Source organism: Panulirus ornatus, chromosome 65 (assembly GCF_036320965.1).
Source record: "Panulirus ornatus isolate Po-2019 chromosome 65, ASM3632096v1, whole genome shotgun sequence".
Lineage (NCBI taxonomy): Eukaryota > Metazoa > Arthropoda > Malacostraca > Decapoda > Palinuridae > Panulirus > Panulirus ornatus.
Genome location: NC_092288.1, coordinates 6,530,115 through 6,550,430, shown reverse-complemented (window position 1 = coordinate 6,550,430; position 20,316 = coordinate 6,530,115). Strand labels below are relative to the sequence as shown.

The following is a 20,316-nucleotide window of genomic DNA, read 5'->3' as shown; positions in this document are numbered from 1 at the left end:
AGTATCGTGCCTGTCGCAAGAATGACTTCCCAGTAGTATTCCACGCAATACATATTGCAAACACAACGATAATCTTGGCTACATCTGACTCCATAAAGTTACAGAAAATATTGCTTCTGCTTTTAGATTTTGGAATTATTACAAAATGACATCAGTACCTTAGTTGTTGGAGAAAAACAGCTTGTTGTAGGTTGGTTTGTTGGCTTGTCATACCTCAGAATGTATAGATTATTGAAGTTATATATTCTCAAAATGAGCGCTGCATTGTGTATAGCTTCATGAGTGATGGATATAGCTGTTTATCTAGGCTTTCGATTTGTCTTATGTGTCGTGCTTAAGAATCGTTCCATCGTGCGAGAGAGTTTTGCGTCACCCAGCCAAAAACGGTAGGCACTTTGTCAAAAAAATTAAAACTTGGTTCTATGCCGAGCCAATGATGTTGACCCAGACGAACCCCCCCCCCCTCTCCACGTACCCTTTCATCTCCTCAACACAACCAAACGTCCCTCGAAACTGTGAAACTTCACAAACCTCTTCTTTTACTTTAAAACAACTTTTCTCATACCAATGGTACACCTCAACCTCTTACACCCTCATCCTCCTTAGAACTTTCAACTCACACTACTTATGAACTTGCATCCTTCGACCTCTGGCGCTCTTGGAGTTCAGGGCACACACAATGACAACAAATCAGTTCTGGTAAACGTAAACAAATACTTTCTGCTTGGGGATATTGCTGCTTGTGTCGGCTCGAAGCCGTTGCTGCCTTCATGTCGGATAACTTCAGCCCGGGGACGTGTTGGTGATTGAGATAACTAACCATTCACATAGTGGAAGTCTGGTGGAAGGCATCATCTGTCTTTGCACTCTCATCTGCCCTCTACTGTATTGTAGGTCTAGTCCAGTCAATACATTAGCTTGTTTGTATATGATATCTTGATTAAACCATAGTTAGTTAAGCTTTCCTCAGAATATTTTCACATTTCTAGATTTTATCAAACTACCATATATGTACTGCATGATGGTAAATGAATATTTCTCGATATTGGGTTGAGTCTATTCTTGCAATGCTTTTATATATTGGCCTCTAGCTATTGCTACCTTTTCTAACCCGAATAATTTAAGGGGATTTAGAATTCTGTCTCGTATCTCTAAATTTTACGATAAGAAAGGTCTGGCAAATTCAGTTTCCTCCTGAGGAATGTTTGACAGTTCTTGCGTTAGTTTAGTAGCTTTTGTGCACATTTTCGCGTACGTCTATCTGGGTCTAGTGTTGTCACCATGTTTGATTCGTGTACAGTATTGAGTACGTCGAACAAAGTAACATGTAATCATACATCCGCACACAACACGTGTACACACTCATGATTTCGGTAAGGGGGAAAAAACACACAAAAAAAAAACATGCTATATAAGACGGCGGAGGTGCAGATCAATGTAAACATATTATTCAAGCTATCGGTGGAGTGGTCTAGTTGCCAGGGGTACGATATCGGTCACTATGCCGTAACGGTGCGCACCTGTAGAGTGAGGCTGTTTACGAGTGTGTGTGTGTGTGTGTGTGTGTGTGTGTGTGTGTGTAGTTACTTCTTTTTTTCTGAAATGGAGGGTGTGCCTCATTCGTGGGGCCCCATCTCTTTCATTTATAAAACTTTTTAAACTTCTGTGTTCTCTCCCCATTCAAAATTTCATCGATATACTACCCTATCGTTACTCTTATATTATGAAAGTACTCTTTATTTTATATCTTATCAAACAAGCTTCCTTCATTTGTCATCATGGCCTCTGGTTGTTAAATCCTTTGCACACGTCGCTCTCCTCTCTTCCATAGTGGGCAAATCCAAGCCCTCTAGCCTTTCCCTGTAACACAGCTCTCTTAATTCTTGTTGCTCTCCCCTGGACCTCATCACGAAACTCATAAGATCACACCTCCACATTCTTTCATGTAGTCACATAAACTTCCCAGTTGCTATCCATATGTACACTTCCATGTTCTTAAGCATGTTCTACGTCTATACTGCATGCGGTTTTAAGTTCTTGAACACATTTATACCTCTAGTTTGAATCTCCAGCTTAAGTTTAATCAATAATTTAGCGCTTAACGAGGAAAATCTCACCTCTAGCTGTGGAACTTTATATATATATATATATATATATATATATATATATATATATATATATATATATATATCCATACACATGTACATACACACGTCCATATATATATATATATATATATATATATATATATATATTGGGGAAGCCGCGTTGATCGTGGAGCTAACTTTTTTTTTAGCGTACCCAGTTTCAAGATGGCTTGGCTACCACACTTGACAGCTTGCTCGAAACATTGGGAATGTCATCGTCCGGACCTCACGTGTACCCATTGATGATGCGCTGGTACAAAAAAAGAAGTTATCTTTCAGAAAACAATCAACTCCATGTACATCCCAGGTTTGTCGAGTCTGCTTCCTTGTAGGTAAAATGTCTGGGTGTAAGAAAGTAAGTATCCCAGTCCTCTCTGCCTGGGTGTGTAGCTTGTCCCACTTCGTGTTATCGCCATGGTTTCCATGTAATGTATTTATCAACATTTTCCCATAGGAACTTCGTTTGGCTTCGCTGAGCATTGTATACGATCGTGTCTGATGTGAGGTGTACATATCTGTCTGTATGAATATGTTCCTTTATCATCATCATTATTATTGTTATTACTAATATTCTATTATTGTTATCATTATTATTGTTAAATATTATTGTTACTATTATCATCATTATCATTATTATCATTATCATTATTGTTATTACTATTATTATCATTATTATCGCTTTAATAAGGTAGCTGTTGCCAAGGGCTCAAGGTATAAAAATGGGTTGTAATTAGGGGGCGGGGAGTTTACCAGCTCGGTTGTGTGACGGTGGCGAGAATGGTTTGGTAGCTTCTTTGCAAACTGATACATGTAGTGAGTCGTCAGACTGATATATGGAGTACCTCTTAACAAGCGGTGTAAGAGGGACCAAAGATGGTATTGTACACTTGTTCCTGTATTTTTTTTCTAGTAAACCCTGATGCTTGGGACACAGGGAGGGAACCGGGCGAGGTAGACTGAAGCGTAAGTCCGCGGAAAGATGGAAATTCCATATATGAATATTAAAGTTAGGTTTTCACAGTGATGCGTGTGATTTGCTGATAACTACGAGGAAAAGTGAAACATGATATGTCCCGTGTGCATCTTCGTGTAATGACACCTTCAGAGGAGATACAAATGTTTCATTTTTCCTTTTAGTTATCATATATATATATATATATATATATATATATATATATATATATATATATATATATATATATATAAATGTGTGTGTGTGTGTGTGTGTGTGTGTGTGTGTGTGTGTGTGTGCACAGATGAGATTGCATGTGGCCTGTTCGTCTGCTTCGGGGAACCGAACCAGGAGTCGGCTGTGGGTGACGTCATGTCATGATTCCTGATTACCTGCAGGGACCCAGGACATGGCCTGGTGAGTCATATCTCGACCCAAGACTCATGAGAAAGGAGAGGTTCCAAGCGGTACACATGGCTACAAGGATGTCTCTTGGCTGTGTCCACACAACACGTTCACCCGAGGTATTCCCTCGTGCACGTTCAACCCGAGGTATTCCCTCGTGCACGTTCACTCGAGGTATTCCCTCGCGCACGTTCAACCCGAGGTATTCCCTCGTGCACGTTCAACCCAAGGTATTCCCTCGTGCACGTTCACTCGAGGTATTCCCTCGTGCACGTTCAGCCAACGCAGGCCATCATGCACGTTCACGCAGCTCCTGAATATGTTCCCCCGGCGTAATCCTTTTGAGGTACGTTCACCCCACGCGATCCGACCAGCCAATCAAATGGGAAGCTTGGGGAGCCGTGCGTCACCTGATAGCAAAGGGTCAGCACAGATTACGTTGGACAAAATACGTCTAACGTGAGATAGGTGGAGCTGGAGGTAGTGGTGGGGGGGGTGTATGACCGTCCCCCGCCCTCCAAGATAACACCGGGTCGTGACGTCACCAATGCTAGGTTCAGTACGCAGGCATCGCCTGTAATGAAAAAAAAAAAATAATAATCCCATTGTGTCAGTCAGTCAAGGGCACTAGGTGTAATACCGATAAATCATTACTTGAATAAAAGTGTTAAAAAAAAAAAACAACATAGCTGGGTCGCTAATCATAGCTTTGCCTAGATTTGTTTTTCATAATTGGCGGCATTTTTCCTCGACGTCCACCAACCGCCACCGTACACACACACACACAGTTACGAATCTGCCACAGTGTGTCGCCGCCTGAGGCCAGCCGTGGTATAGTGATGGGCACGTAGTATAGCGGGACGCAGCCTTGGAGCCTGACCAGTGGCAGGGCAGGTGGGAAGAGAGAGATCACGAGACTATCATCAACTCTCGCTCTTATCCAGTACCCTCTCGACTGTCCTTATGTAAATTAACTCGAGTGTAAACACTCACACACTTTTCCACTGTAACTTTTCGATGACTAACATTCCTTTACTCTCTGCTGCTCCTCTTACCAATCCCTCGTCCCTCCTTCTAATCTCTTTTCGAACTGTTCAAGAGGTACTCCCCTCCCTAGACGCCAGCAGAGGAATGGACCAGATGACGTCCATCTTCCTGGCATGAAAGGGTCTGTGTCTGCATTTGCAACCCTTGTTTCTTTGTTTCTTCAGCCTCTTGTGTGAAAGAATTTTCTTCTTATTATCCCATGCAGTGGTGCGACCTCTGCCAAAAGAAGGTGACTGGTCTAACCCTTTCAGTTACCATTCCCTTCCCCCTGACGTCTACATTTCAGCATCTTCCTACTCGACAGTCAGCCACGAGCAGTTCGCCTTGTCAAACTCCCCTTATCTCTCTCTCTCTCTCTCTCTCTCTCTCTCTCTCTCTCTCTCTCTCTCTCTCTCTCTCTCTCTCTCTCTCTCTCTCTCCTTAACCTGAACATCTTTCTCTTCATCATAGCGATCCTTCTCTTATTCTTTCGTACAGATGTTAATTACATTGGCAACTGCTCTCGATAGTTGGCAGTTTGCTTCTCTCGGTAGGTTAGGCAGGTGACCCAGGCAGTATCCGATGGGCTACCTCGAAACACATACGGTACTGAGAGCCTTAGCACACTGATATTTGACGGTCGACTCAGTCTCAACATCTTTCCTTCCAGACCCAGACTTAGGAAGACAAAATGTGCAGTCTTGATTTCGCTTTTAATCCGTTCTCCAGGGGATGATTTGGGGGTAAATGGTCGTATGTACAGAGGATATCATTACATTTTCAAGGACGGTGTTATATTCTCGTCTCTCAGAAAGCTGATGGATAATTTCGGGTCACTTCGAAACCATAATATCAGTAGTAATACCAATCAAAATGAAGTATAGCGTTTGATATATGAATAAATGTTATAGAAATGATGACGTAACACCACGTAATGGCAGCCCGTACATGTAAACCCTAATATCACGTGATGTCAGCCCATACACAGGAACAAAAGTGAAGCCGCTCCTCTCAACAGAAGACATGTCTCCTGATAAGGTGGCGGGAAACCTGTGATTCTGACGTTTTCAGAAGACAAGATCTCTCGATCACGAGATGATGTTCTCGCCATTTACGAGACAAGCGAAAAGAGAAGTCAATACGTTCCAGCTTGATAGCTTAGCTTGTCGTGTAGGTGGAGAAGCATGTATACAATTACTGTATATAGGGACATATGGTTGACCCCCTTGAGTACGACGACGTTATTTACGAATATTTACGATCCTTAAACCAAACTGCACGATTCTTGAGCTTGACGGGATTGACTCATTGCTATTAACCTGTCCCTTCAGGGTCAAAGGTCAGTTTGTTATACTCAAAGGTCGTTCCGTCGTGTCTAAAGGTCACACCGTGCACAAGGGTCGTACCTTTGTAGCGGCTGCATCAAAGAAGAATCAGTTAAGTCCACTGGTGGTGGACTAGGACAGATGGCGCTGTATATGTTTGCTGTCAATCATACCATGAAAACTTGACTCTTTAATATTAGCTCCTTAACCCACCACTGATGGCAGAAGAGCAAATAGAATATGATTGCTACATCGGAGGTATTTTTCATATAAATTCCGGCCTTGATGTGGATTTTGGTCCGTGATGGAACCCACAACATAAGAAAAAGGAAAATGATATCAATCGTATTTCATAGATACATCCTGATGAGATACTTGCTATGAAACTGAGCCTTTAATAGTACTCTTCTATTTACAGTATTAAGCAGTAACTAACTGGTTGTATAACGACAACGAAACGTGTAACATGTCCATCGTAAAAGCCGGGTAGGTAATGACTGATTTGAATTCGTGGTGAGTGTTTACTGCGAGATATCAGATAAACGAGGTCGGCTTATTATATCACGGGCGGCGGCGTGTTGACAGTCCTGGGAACGGATACCAGATGGATCCAGTTTCTTTAATATTTGTGTGAGTTACAGGCAGAGAATTTGACATTCGTGAAGGAATTCTATTGGTGATGAGTTTACGAAATGGCGTTTCAGGCTTTCAAATTATCCTAAAACAATTTGCTGTGATACTTTTCGGTTAATGATAGACGTTTTACGGAATTTAGTGTATAGTAGAAGCTTTCTTTAACGTCTATAAGAGTACATTTTCTTTAATATTTCCTGATAATGCTTTTCAAAAGTTTGCACTTCCCTTAACTTGTACACACCGGTGGACGTCCCTACTTCCCTACGCATGCGTATAATGGTAGATTATGCTTGAACCATTTTCTTTACATAAAACTATTTACATTTATCAAGTTTGCCTTTATATCCAGATACAATAAACACATAATTATATGTTTATACTACGGCGTCGCCTGAATTTTCAGTGTGGAGGGGAATCTTATTCGTTTCTAAACGCAAACTTATATACCCTATGTAAAAGGATATTTCTGTTACGCTTCTTATAACATGAACCTCGATGGGGTGTTTAGGCAATTAGTAATATATTTTGGCGAAAATAAAAACTTACAATACGACGGGCTCGTTCTGTTGTCTGAAATGATGTAACATGTCCTTGCTGATCCAAAAATATGAAACGTTTGATTCATTCTAACCCAAGAATCTGTATCATGGTCCATGCTAACCATGAATTATGTTACATGGTTGATGACTGCGAGCCCTAACTTATGTCAGTTGGCCCATGCTAACACTAAATTACATAACATGTTTGGTCCATGCTGACCCAGAGTTCTGTAATTTGGTCCATGCTAATCCTAGATTACATAACATGTTTGGTCCATGATAACCCTAAATTATGTAACATGTATGGTCAATAGTAACCCTAAAATATGTAGCATATTTGGTCCATTTTAACCCAAAGGGCTGTTATTTGGGCCATGCTAACCCTAACTTATGTAACACGTTTGGTCCATGTTAACCCCATAATTTTGTAACACGTTTAGTCATTGCTAGGCATAGATTATGTAACACTTGCGGTCCGTGGTGAACCTTAATCATATAACACCTGGTTGGCCAACTCTGTTCCCAAGACAAGCTGACAACTGAAAGAGCAGAGTAAAAACACAAGAAACGGATGAAGTTTTGAGGAATCAAATTATTCAGAAATTATATAGAAAAGGCGAGGGGGAGATGAAAGCGAAGTAAATAGCATACAACTGGGATCGTAACACACTTACAAAGCAAAATACGTTTATGAAAAGACATTAGGTGAAAAGGAAATGATGATGGAAAATTAAGCGAAATAGACTTTGAAAAACACATGAAAGGAAGGCATTTTAGGCTGAAGAGTAAAGAAAAGGAGAAGAGAAAAAGGAGAGTAACAAGGAGGAAAAGATTATGGTCTTGTAAAACAGATGAAGCAATTATACCAAGGAAAAGTTGAAATAAGAAAACGAGCCATAGAGATAACAGGGCAAACCATTGCAGAAGGGAAAATAGACCAGAAAATAGAAAGGAAAAGGATGAGAAAATGAAGTATATTTGGGTGTAGGTACAGATATAGCAACACTTAACTAGGGAAGAATTTTAAGACTAAAAAACGTGCAGTAAGACATGATGGAGATTTTTATGGATCATATAGTGAGGGCCAAGAGAGGAGTAAGAAATCGTCGAAATATAAACATTGATAAAGCAAGACAGTGAAAGGAAAATGCGGTACAGAGAATTAAAGTAACGTAGAAGAGATTATGTAAAGTATTAACACCTGAATATCGGATGGGTTAGAGATGACGAAGTAATGTGCCCCACACTGCCCGGGCCTTACCCTGGGTTGCTGGCAGTCAATCACCAAACTTACACCTTCTCCACCACTAGCACAGCGCTTGACATCACATATCACACACAACCTATCTCTCTCCTCTCCAGTTTTTCCTTCCCATTTGTCAAAAAAATCCTGATAGCACAATAATATCTTCCAAATTCTTCTGCGACGACATGGAATGGCATAACCAGTCGAGGAGGGCCAGATGGTTCTCAGGGCGCCCCTGATCGTAATCAGGCAGACTTGGCTCCTTTGTTCATATGAATCTGCAACATTTGCAGTGTTTCATCTAACCCTCTCTCCGTAGAACACCCTCTATTCACTCCTTTCTCTGATCTCTTTAAAACCCGGCTCTCCCGTATACATTATCAAAGCTCTAAATTTTAATCTCTACCATCATTTCCCCTCCTAGGGCAGATCTTGAGCTCTGTTGGCTTTCGTATCAGCAAGAGGGCTTGCTGTTCCATGAAACCCTTCCCTTCCCCTGAAACCCATTCCACTTTCTGCTCGGAAACACAGCAAATTCATAGAGTTGAACGCATCTCCATTAAATGAGGATTAGCTAATTTGGCTTTTGTTGACAAATCTCTTTGGTCCTCAACCACAAACTTCTCCAGTAACTTCTGCAATTCAAACATTTCTTCCTCTCATTTAAGACTAACCCTCGAAATAATAGAACTGCAGTCCTCTTTGGCACTTTATTTTCGAAGGTTCTGCTTCTACTCCTCCAGCCCCATCTCCTCTCACTGAAACTATGTCCTTTACTTTATCTTCGCTCTGTATCTGCCAAATACCTTTCCTGCTCCAGGTGAACAAATTGTTTGGACCAGATGGCATGCCACATCTAGCCTCAAAGCTTTAGACTGTCACTCTGGGTTGGCTTCGGTCCTTGCTTGACATGTAAATATATGGCAGTGTGGGATTAGTCTTTTCCTTCTAAAACTTTATTCCTTTGTTTTTTATACCTCTCTTTGTATTCCCTAATGCATAATTTCCTATCTGAGCGTTAACAGGCCTGGCATGAAGAAAATATTCCTTTTTCACTTAACACATTGGACTTTTCAGAAACAAATGATATCCCACCACATAAAAAATAAGTTGACCTAAAATCGTAGAATATTTTATGTGGGTCATACATTGAAACCGAATGAAGACACAAGGACATCCAGAAGAGAGATATAATGATATACTATGAATAAGATAGTGTTGGAAATGATAGTCGAAGATCAACCAGTAAAATGTATTCTGACTGCATGTGCAACCTGTGGATTTTATAGGTTCGTCATTTTAGTAAGCTTCTGTTATTCTTATATCTGTAATGTTTCAAGGAAAAATACTTGCTTCTCAGAACTTTGAAAACTTGTACGTACTGTCTTAGATTTTGGTAAACCCCATTTCATGGTTACTTTTTTGCGTCACCGAAAACACACTTGATATATTTTCCTTTTGTGTCCTCTAATAGATTTCTCATCGTTAGATAATCATTAGAATAACTTGGCATTGTATAGACCCATAAGGATGATTAGATATAGGAAGAGAAAGACTAATAGAAGTAAGTGATGTAATGAAAGATTATTTCTTTTTCTTACATACGTGATCCTTGATGTGTTAGTTCGTGTTATGGCCGGAGCGTTAGTGTAGCGCCACTTGACATCGATTGTTTACTTCAATTGCCTGCCTTGTGCGCTTGTAATTTTAAGTTAGAATATCGTGTAAGTTCGTCACTTACGTTGGCGAAGAAATTATTAACTATTTAGCATATGACTGACGACAAGGAAGATGTATAAGGAGCTCCAGGCATAAAGGTTGGCTGGTGTGCAATGACTGTTTTCGTTATTTGAAAGTTCAGGTTATTTGAAAGTTTAGTCAGGAGAGAGCAGCTTTCACGTATAAATGTAATAATATAGTTCATTCATAGGCAAAGATGCTGTCAATATATGTTGTAGTTAAGAAATTAAAGTAGGTTACTTTTCAGTGAATAATTATTGTTCCCCTTGTATCAGTTCCATTGCATTTATTTGGTGATTTAAGATAGAAAATCATATGCACCTTGATCATTGGCCACCAAAGTTGAACATTAATTTGAAGAATGTTGAAGGTTTTAAATGGAGTTGAAAGGCAGAAAGTAATTAGATTTGGAACATCACTGTCTTGGTACTGTACTGTGCAAATACAATGATCCCATTTTGATTGTAGGTGTGACAAACCCTGAATTTACCCAAAATGTATAAAAATAACAGTCAGAGGCATTAGAATTGTCCAAATTGTGTTCAGAGGAGCTGGTAGAACATTATACCAATGTAGCCAGAGAAAAATAAGTATTTGACTTCCTGTCACTAGATTGCTCTCCCAAATACTGGTATACGTCTTGAATAGTAAAATAAAAGTATGAGCTGTTTCTCATGAAATGAAAGAACATTTTATGAATAAGGAAATCAAGAAACAAGTGATGTAGACCATAACTGAATTAGGGAGATATAAGAACTTAGTTGTGGGAGCATTGTGGAAAGAGCAGCAAATGCTAAAAGCAGGCTAGTGTTGACATGTCTCCCCAGGCAGTCGTGTCACTTCTTTTTCTGTAGTATTTTGGTGGAAATACTTTTTGTATTAGGATAAAGTCCACCTTGCTCCATACATCACCATTGCTTCTGGCTATGTTTATATAGGCTTTTCACGATATTACTTTTAAGTATATATTAGTTGATCGTAACTCCTCTTGGCCCCTCATTATTACTGTACTTTAATTATAGTTGAATGGTAATACAATTATAGATGTCTTGTTTTATTACCTATTCTTCATTGAGTAAAAGTGGTCGTTTGGAACATTAGTTAGAAAGAGTGAGTAGGAACATTCGGTAGGAGTCACTGGAAATTCATAGCTAGAGTTGACGTCTGTCAGTGGCTTAAGAGTAAGGAAACAAAAGGCTAAGGAGTGGCACTAGAGATTCCCCAGTTATGGAGTCTTTTGCCATGGCCACTTTTTAAGGGATTCCCTGTAGGGAATGGGCATCAGAGACAGATCCATAGATAGATATACATGAGAATATAATTAGAAACAAAAAAAATTGAGAAAGTGAAATTATAGATGTTGACCTAGCAGTCGTAGCCTAGCCTTATTATTTGTATGACAGTCTTTGAGAGATGAAGACATGATGGTTAATAGCTTTATCAATGATTTAACCTTCTTAGATGGATGATACAGTATGATACAGTATATATAATATGGATTGTATTATTACATTTTTTCTTCCCTGTTGCCGGTAATAAAAGTGAAAATAAGTTCTATTGTAAAATATAATCTTGGTAGATTCTGTACCTTTGTTTGCTTAGCACACTTCAAGATGGAAAAATTTTGTTTTGAATCTTAATTTGATAACAGACACACCTGGAAACTAGCAAATGGGACGAAATTGTAAACCATTTTGAGGATGATGGCTTGATAAATGATTCTCAGCATGGTTTTTAACAAAATCACTTGCATCTAACAGATCTACTTAATTTTTTTATGATGTAATCAACAATTATGGTGAAAGTAAAGCAGTTGGCCCTTGTTCAGCTGTGTTTCTTTATGTTCTCTTAAGTTGTGTATGGTATGTGATTTAGAATTGTTATTTCTTTCTTGCAGAGATGGGGAACATGTATAAAACTCTGATCCCTTGGATGTCAACCTTATAAGATTGTTACATGGAGAGGACCTGTAAGATGTTGAGGGTCCTCAGCATCTTAGATTTAGAGTGACAACTCCCTAAGGCACTGAGGAGCTTGATGATATTCGTCATTGATGCTCAATACGTATGGAAAACACTGTAGCTCTTGACTGTTACTCAGAGCTGAATCAAGCCAGTTCTTTGCCCAACCTTGGCTGGTTGTAGGCATTGTGGCAGGAAAGATCAATGTGACGTAGATGGTTGGTGGTGAAAGAATGACCAGCTGAATTGGACTAAGGACAAGGATTTTATGCAGGTAGGGTATTATCTCCTCAAGAGAACAGGGAACATACTTTGTTCATATTTTGATTAGTGGGACATTTGTGAAGTTAGAACTGGACACTAACAGTACAGTATTGTCACTTAAGGAGGGCCTGCATAATATGAGACCATTATTGTAAAGATGACATTGACACCAATAACAGCAGGGCTTATATTTAAGTATTTTATGGTTGTTGACCTCTAAACTGCAATAATGGCCAGTTGACAATGAACTGTTCTTTACTCTTGTTGCTGATTGATAATTTAATGGTTTCCACCCTTATTTGAATTACTATCTGCTTTTTGATTCTATTGATTATCCATAGATGTCAGTAGTATTCAACTTCCGTAACTGAAAAATATATCACATGCCTCATTCACCCACACATTTCATATAAGGTGTAAATTATGCAGGCTACCACTCTCTCCTTAAGAAGACCAACTAATTAATATAGTTATTTTAGTATTACTACTTGTATTGGTAATGAAAGTTATTAGTAGTGTCATTGATTACAAGATAATAATTTGCTGAATTTTATGTAGAATAAAGTTTAAATCAGAATGACATTAAGATTACCTGTGTGTGTACTAGAACCAGTATGTAGAATTTACTCATGAAAAGCAATGTAAAGTGTTCATTGTACTTAAGTATAGATATGAAAGTATATATGAAATCACACATGGAAAAAGCCATTATCAAACACAAGCCACCTACCTGCTACAAAGCAGTCCATTCAAAACCTTACCAGACCAGTCAAGAGTATGGTATGCCTCCTTTTTAGGGTTTTTCTTTACTTATGGATAATATATGTATATCCTTTATGGATTATTTTATTCATGAACTGGAGAGTCCTTTAGGATCAGTTGCAAAGTTTACAGTTTAAGTCTTTGTGTATGATCATCAACCATTCCCAAAGATTTTTTGATGATTGAAGTAGTAAATCCTCAGAGGCATCCCATTGTGGAAGGGGGATGTTTTAATCATGTGTGAGTCTGTGCTCTCTCTGATGCTCTTAGGTGTTATGCCTTCAGTAGGGAAATGTTTTTCATCCTTCAGAACCAACATTTTCTTCTTTTGGATCATAGAGAAATGGTGATTTAAGTTAATTGAGAGGTAAAAGTTGAGAAGCTGAGGAATCAAATTGTAGAAACAAGTTTCTAACATTTTTCCGCAGCCTCGCAAGTGCAGGAAACAGGAGACAAGTAGGAAAGAGAGGAAAAAGATTTTCCAAAAGAACCTGGATCAGAAAGTGAAAATTATAGATGAGCCGGTACAAACTAATATTGAAATAATGTAGAAGCTTTCATGATATGTATAGATTTAGGCTAAAGTACATATAGGACTCTTAGGATAGTAATTTTTTTGTGGAAAATGGTGATGAATGGAAGATAAAGAGTGCTAGGAGGTTTGCCCTTTATATGATTTTTTTTATGGGTTTTCAGTCGAGCAGCTAACATTAGTTTCTAGTGGAAGCACAACCTTGGGAGAGTGTAAGGCATACATTTTCCACAGATATACTGATATTGCAGCGCCATTGATGGTTTACTTCTTGTTCTGAAATTTCCACCACTGTTTTCTCCTTTCCATATCTTTTATGATTTCTCTATTTACAAGTTTCCTTATATCCTTTTTCTCTTGTCAGTAAACTTGCTGAGGTTTTTAACTTTCATTTCACTTTTTTTCTTTAGCACAAGCAAGTAGTGCTGCTTTGCATACATAACAGCAAAGCAGTGTGCAGAATTCTTTTGTAGATATAAGTAGTGCTACTTGGTTTTTCACACTTACAGTTGCGATGGCTAACAGTTGATGGATGTGGGAAGATGGGTTTGCATGAAGAGCATACTTGACATGAATGAATGTAGTGTTTTTCTTGATGATTTTTTCATATGTTTATCAAAATTTATTTGCTATTGGAAGATTGACTTTTTCTGCATTTTTACATTGAGAAATAAAGTTCAGAAATGAAAATAACCATACAGAGATTTACCAAGGTAAATTTTATGATTCATGACATGTGGTTGGTTATTCTTTTGATGTTTCAGTCCTCAAAAAATGCTTCACAAAATTGTCTGAGAGGTGAGTTGCCAAGTAACACAAAGTAACTGTTTATTATTTCTGTTCTAGACTCTATCAATAATGGAAGAGGGCATTCTTTCACTTCGATGGAATAATCATCGGTCAACATTTTTCCACATTTTGTCAACACTTCATCGCAAGGTAAAGTTTTACTTAGATATTATCAGCTTAATTTGACAGTTTTTGTAGTATAATGAAAGCCTTGATTGATGTGTTTGCAGATGTATATATTTTGACCCCTGTATTCTGACTTGCTGGTTTGATATGCTGTCTTGCATATAAGAAGATTAAAAGTAAAAGGAAAACATCCAGGTACAAAATCCAGAAGGTGCAATAATGATATAAGATTTTACACTCTCCATGATTAATGTGAATGGATGGAAACAATATTGGTTACACGTCATTCATTCAGATCATTAATCCCTTAAGAAACAAGCCCAGAAAGTTTAGGGGGATTCCTTGGACTAGGGTTTATCAGAAAATTGAAAAAGATAGTTTTACCAGTATGAGGAAATGCCAAGAAAAGTTACCAAAAGGAAAAATCTGGTAAATTATCCATATTTGTTGCTGTCTAGACATTTGAATTTGGCATGCTGGGCTATCTTCGCCAATTGTGTGTTGTTTTACCTTTTATGCCAGTGTGGAGTGCTGGTATACAAAGAATTTTCCCAGTGCTATAAGCTCAGCAGCAGCTGAATCATTTTTACCGTATTTAGTTCCCCAAAGATTCACTGATGTGCCACTTATTGGTGTGGGGTGCACCAAGCATGCTTATTAGGGCCATGCATTTCCCCATTATGTTAAGGGGGTAACTTGTATACTAGGGTTCTTTCCTTATCCTAATTGTAGCTGTTTGTAATATGATGCATCTCTACAAACTGATATAGCTTGCCTTCTAATTTAAATGATAGAAGAAAAAGCAAACTGTACTAGTAAGACATATTGTTGTATGAGCAACTGACTCTAGGATTGATTTTTTCCTGGTGCTGATTATAGTTGCTTGTGACATAAGGCACCTTTACATACTGATAATGTGTGCCTTCAAGATTGACTGATGGTGGTAAGAGGCAACTCATGCATAAAATGAATAAAATGGGAAGATGTAATCAGTGCAATGTGATGTGTGTGAATTAGTGGGAAACCCTGCTGAGTACCAAAACACTTTAGGAGAATGTTAAATGCATGTCTACCAAAGCACTTTAAACACATATCAGTGAGATGACCATCAGTTCCATTGGTTGACAAAGAAAAGAAGGGGCACATACATGCGTGATTGCCAAGAGATGAGTGAGGTACAAAATACGATATGAATCTGTCTTCATTGAGCCAAAATCTTTTGTAAGATAATCAGTCCAACTGACTTCTTACACTTAGCAAATATCACCATATTGCTACAGGACTGTGAGATAGCCATTGAAAAGAGATGCCCCAGGATCAGACTCATGGAATGCTTTCTTTAAAATGAAATGCAAAACACTGAGAAGTCTGGATTTTGGCGTCATTCCCAAAAGTTTGAAACTGACTCAACAGTGCACCCACACCACAAAGGAGGAAGTAAGGCAATCCCAAAAAGCTACCAGCTAATAGAACTGGTACTGCTTTGTGGTACAGTAATCTGTAAAGTATATTTTAGGAACTAGAATGCTCTGTTTTACTTTAAAACTAATGTTATATCCAAAATTGAATTAAGCAGGTAGATATATATTAATACACAGACTCATCATTAATTCATTATTGGGGTGTGAAGAAGAGCATTGTAACAGAAAGGCAGTATATTCGGTTTTGCAAACAAAAGTATGAGCCCGTACATTAGCTACAGATATGCTGCACTGAAACTAATCATAACTGTGAGAGATATGTCTGGAACTTCATCAAAAATGTAGTGGTGCTGTTATAGGTACTCCCCAAGAATAAGTTTGCTTTACTTACATTTAATAAAAAGATAGGTATTGTCTACAAATAACAATTGTAGCATCTCGAAGGTTTCAGTTTTTACATCATAATTATAGGTTGACAGGAAAAGGTTTACAGTTCATATCATTTGTCATTTTTTTGGTATAGGGCATTTTCTTATATACTTTTTCTTTCTTCCTCAGGAATTGTACAGTGATGTCACCTTAGCTTGTAATGGCAAGTTTTTTCCTGTGCACAAATTGGTGCTTTCAGTTTGTAGTGAATACTTTGAGGAAATGTTTAAACAGACAAATTGTAAACATCCTATAATTGTACTGAAAGACATTCTCCAGGATGATCTTGAGGCTCTTCTCAACTATATGTATGCAGGTGAAGCAAATGTTGCACAAAGTGACTTAGCCAGGTTGATAAAGGCTGCTGAGTGCTTAAGAATTAAGGGTTTAGCTGTACCTGATGAGAGTCCTCCAATGAGTGATACTAAGAGACCTCATACGGAGACTCACAGAGATGAAACTCATCATCCAAAGCGTAGAAAACATGATGATTGCTCAATATCACCATCGAAATCCAGCCAGGGTCATGTCAGAGAGAGAATAAACTTAGATGACAGTGAATCCTGCAAAGAGACAAATGATCTAGAATCCATTGTTGATCAGCAAACAGTCGGTCATCATGGAACTGGTGACCAAATTGCTGGTGTCCAACATCATTCGTCGAGCCCAAAGTCAAACATGGAATTAGAGATGGGGAGATCCAGCAGAGAAGAAAACAATAGCACTCAAGATCTTGCAGAGGTGAGTTTTGCAGATATGGAATGAACATAGTAACCTTAGATATGGTTTTTAGAGATATGTTCTCTTTTGTTCATTATACAACACTAATTACTCTGTCCATTTTTTAGTTTGTTCATATTTGTTCACTTTTTTTACGACCCAAGCACTTCACTTTTGACGTATATGATTTGGTAGGATTTAGTCATTGCACATTTTGTCTTATACTTTGTCCTCTTGAAACTAGATAGGCCTTATGTGGGTTTTTCTTCTCTGTTAAAAGACAGACAGGCCTTATGTGGGTTTTTCATGTCTGTTAATGGTTAAGACTGTGTCCATGTAAACCCATTCCCCAGATTGCTTCTAGTATGGGAATTGCATGTACTACATTATTGGATATGTAGATTATGTTAGAATTAAAATCCCGATTTTCTGAAACCACTCAGAATTGCTGGAAATTGCTGTTAAAGATGTATGCATTATTTTTAATTTAGCTGTCAGACATTTTTTGCTGTATTAGTATAGATGAATTATGTTAGTTGCAAGGAAGACTTTGAAAACTGAGTATATTTAGGAAATATAGCTCATGCATTTTGTAGTAGGTATGTGTTTTTAATGTAGAAACATAGTAATATAGTCTGACCTCTTAATTTTGGAATTTTAAGTTTGGAATTTTGAAGCTCAAAACTTTTTTTTCCAAAACTCAAGAAATCATCTGGAATTTGGATTAACTATTGTCTGTAATGCTGGTTACAGTATTTGGTCATTTTCCAGTAATTGTAGTACTTTTCCTTTGTAATGAAACTCTAGATTTGAAAGATAAGGAAGACCATGGTACAGTTTTCTTGATTGTGGTGTATAAGTACAGAGATTACTTCAATGCTTTCATAAGTAGTAGTTTTGATTTATGATTATTACCATAGAATAGTATTTAGGTCTCTTTTTCTTGCATTAATACAATACATATTTTGCTGTCAGTAAACAGGGTTTTGCATTTCCCATACCTAGTTATTTCCAAGATTTGGAAAATTCTGGAATTTGGAAAGGCCCAGGTTCCAGGGATACTGAATTTAAGTGGTCACACTAGATAAGACTGTAAAATGTTATGCAGGTGTTTGTGGCTCCTTGTAATAAAACTGTTTAACTCTCCTTGAATGTGATCAACTTCACATCTTTCACTGGTAGGGTTTAGGTAACTGAATGAAAGTCTACCTTTAGAATTATGCAATAGTTTTATAAATGTCAGAAACACCTTTGTTAAGGAGGTTACTTTTACAAGCTTTGTCAAGTCTCTGACAGACCACCAAAAACCAGCTCATATACTCTGATGCAGAAGGGAATAGGGAGGGGGAGTGGATGATATTTACATAACCCTCCTCTTGCCAGTCCTCCAAGTCCTCTACCCTTTCCTCCCCCAACCACTGATCTAACCTTTCCCAAACAATGCTCATCATCTGCTCCCTCCTCCTCTGCTGTATCAGGGAATATGAAGTGGTGTTCTGATATGGTTATTTGCAGACTACAAAAAAAATATGAGAATGAAATAGTTATTTTTGTTGAACATTATCTATCAACAAAAGTCTTCCTAACTTTATTTTTGGCGATCCTTGCCCATCCCTACAATTTTCTGAATGATAAAAGAATTATGGGTATATGATTTGTGATTAGTCTTTCATATGTAAAGAATATCAGTAATTGTATTGTTTACTGAGAATTTCTCTGATTTTGCGTATAAGAAATTTGGGTCACATACTAAACTTAATATGGTTTTCATTTAAGCAGGTGGTGCTTGATGAGCAGCCACTTATTAAGGAGGAAGTACCTGAACCCAAACATGAACAGGATGAGGAAGTGACTCAGGTGACAGACTCAGAGGCAAGCATCAGTTATAACCCTCTTAATTCCGTTAATGAGAGAGATGGAAGTGGGGTGAACATGTATGACCCTCAGATAATGTCCTCTCATCCACAAAATGTCTTGCAAGATATTATGGTGCAAGGAGTACCTGGGCCCTCTGCAATACCGGGAGTGAGTATTAATGATATTTTTTCCGTGTTGTCTCCTTATTGAGTTATTCATGTAAGTTTACTCCTTTTTGTCAACAGGATGGTGCATGCATTATCTTCAAGCCCTTGTGGCAGATTTGAGTGAGAAACTTGAGGGTGGTGTCTGAGTTTAGGAGAGTGTGTGAAAGAAGATTGAGAATGAATGTGGAAAAAAAGCAAAATTATGAGGTTTATCTGAGAAAGAGATGGATCAGTTGGAATATGAGTTTGAATGGAGGGAACTTTGAAGAAGTGAGGTGTTTAGATACATAGGAGTGGACACATTAACAAATGGAACCATGGAAGCTAAAGTGAGTCATAGAGTGGGCAAAGTGGCTAAGGTCCTGAGTGCACTAGGAAGTATGTTAAAAGAGAGGGCATTGTTATTGAGAGCAAAGATGGGCATTTTTAATGGTTTAGTGTTCCTGATGATGTTGCATGTATATGAGGTATGGGCTTTAGGTGAGAAAGTATGGAAGTGGATGAATGTGTTGGAAATGAAATACTTGAGGACAATACATGGTGGAAGAATGGTTTATACCAGGACTCTTTCCTGAAAAAAGGTCCAGGGATAAATATAAAGAAGGGTTGTTCGAGTAAAGAACGATAGAGAGAGAGTGGTATGGTAATGAGAAGAGTATGTTTGAGAGAACTAGAGATTGTGATGATGTGGTTTAGCAGCCAGCCCACATTTATCCCAGCTGTTCATCCTCTCATAGGGGCTGGTTGATAAAATAGGTACCTGGCTTAGGTTTCAGAATTGGTATAGGATGTTTGGATCAGGTGTTTGCTTTGAATAATGTGTGTGAGAAAAACAGGGAGGAAAAGAGGAAAGTCATTGATTCCCAGTGAAGGTTGGTCTCTGGCAGGGCTGTGTGATGTCCTCATGGTTGTTTAATTTGCTTATGGATGGGATGGTTAGGGAGGTAAATGCAAGAGTTTTGGAGAGAGGGGCGAGTATGATACAGCTCTGGTGGAAAATTCGAGTGAGAATCTTCAAAAGTTGGTGTCTGAGTTTGGAAAAGTGTGTGAAAGGAGAAAGTTGAGAGTAAATATGAATAAGAGCAAGATTATTAGGCTCACTAGGGTTGAGAGACAAATAAATTGGGATGTAAGTTTGAAAGGAGAAAAATTGGAGGAAGTGAAGTGTTTTAGATGTCTGGGAGTGGAATTAGCAGCGAATGGAACCAGAAGTGAGTCACAAGGTAGGGGAGGGGACGAAGGTTCTGGGAGCAATGTAGAATGTGTGGAAGG

General features: G+C 38.4%; 1 protein-coding gene across 11 annotated transcripts in view; it reads left to right on the top strand.

Moving 5' to 3' along the window:
* LOC139746393 (uncharacterized) overlaps positions 1–20,316 on the top strand; it is a 79,015-nt gene that overhangs the window by 8,526 nt on the left and 50,173 nt on the right. For 5 of the 11 annotated variants that reach the window (XR_011712145.1, XM_071657601.1, XM_071657596.1 and 2 more), the window contains exons 1-5: positions 9,906–10,093; positions 11,914–12,251; positions 14,382–14,474; positions 16,430–17,041; positions 18,797–19,045. Coding sequence is in view for 9 of the 11 variants with exons in the window: in XM_071657601.1 (XP_071513702.1) it covers positions 12,246–12,251; positions 14,382–14,474; positions 16,430–17,041; positions 18,797–19,045 (960 nt within the window). In the remaining 2 variants the exon portion in view is untranslated. Of the gene's footprint in view, positions 1–9,898; positions 10,094–11,913; positions 12,252–14,381; positions 14,475–16,429; positions 17,042–18,796; positions 19,046–20,316 lie in introns of those variants that run through there. The other 6 variants (XR_011712144.1, XM_071657603.1, XM_071657602.1 and 3 more) reach the window with 4 other exon arrangements.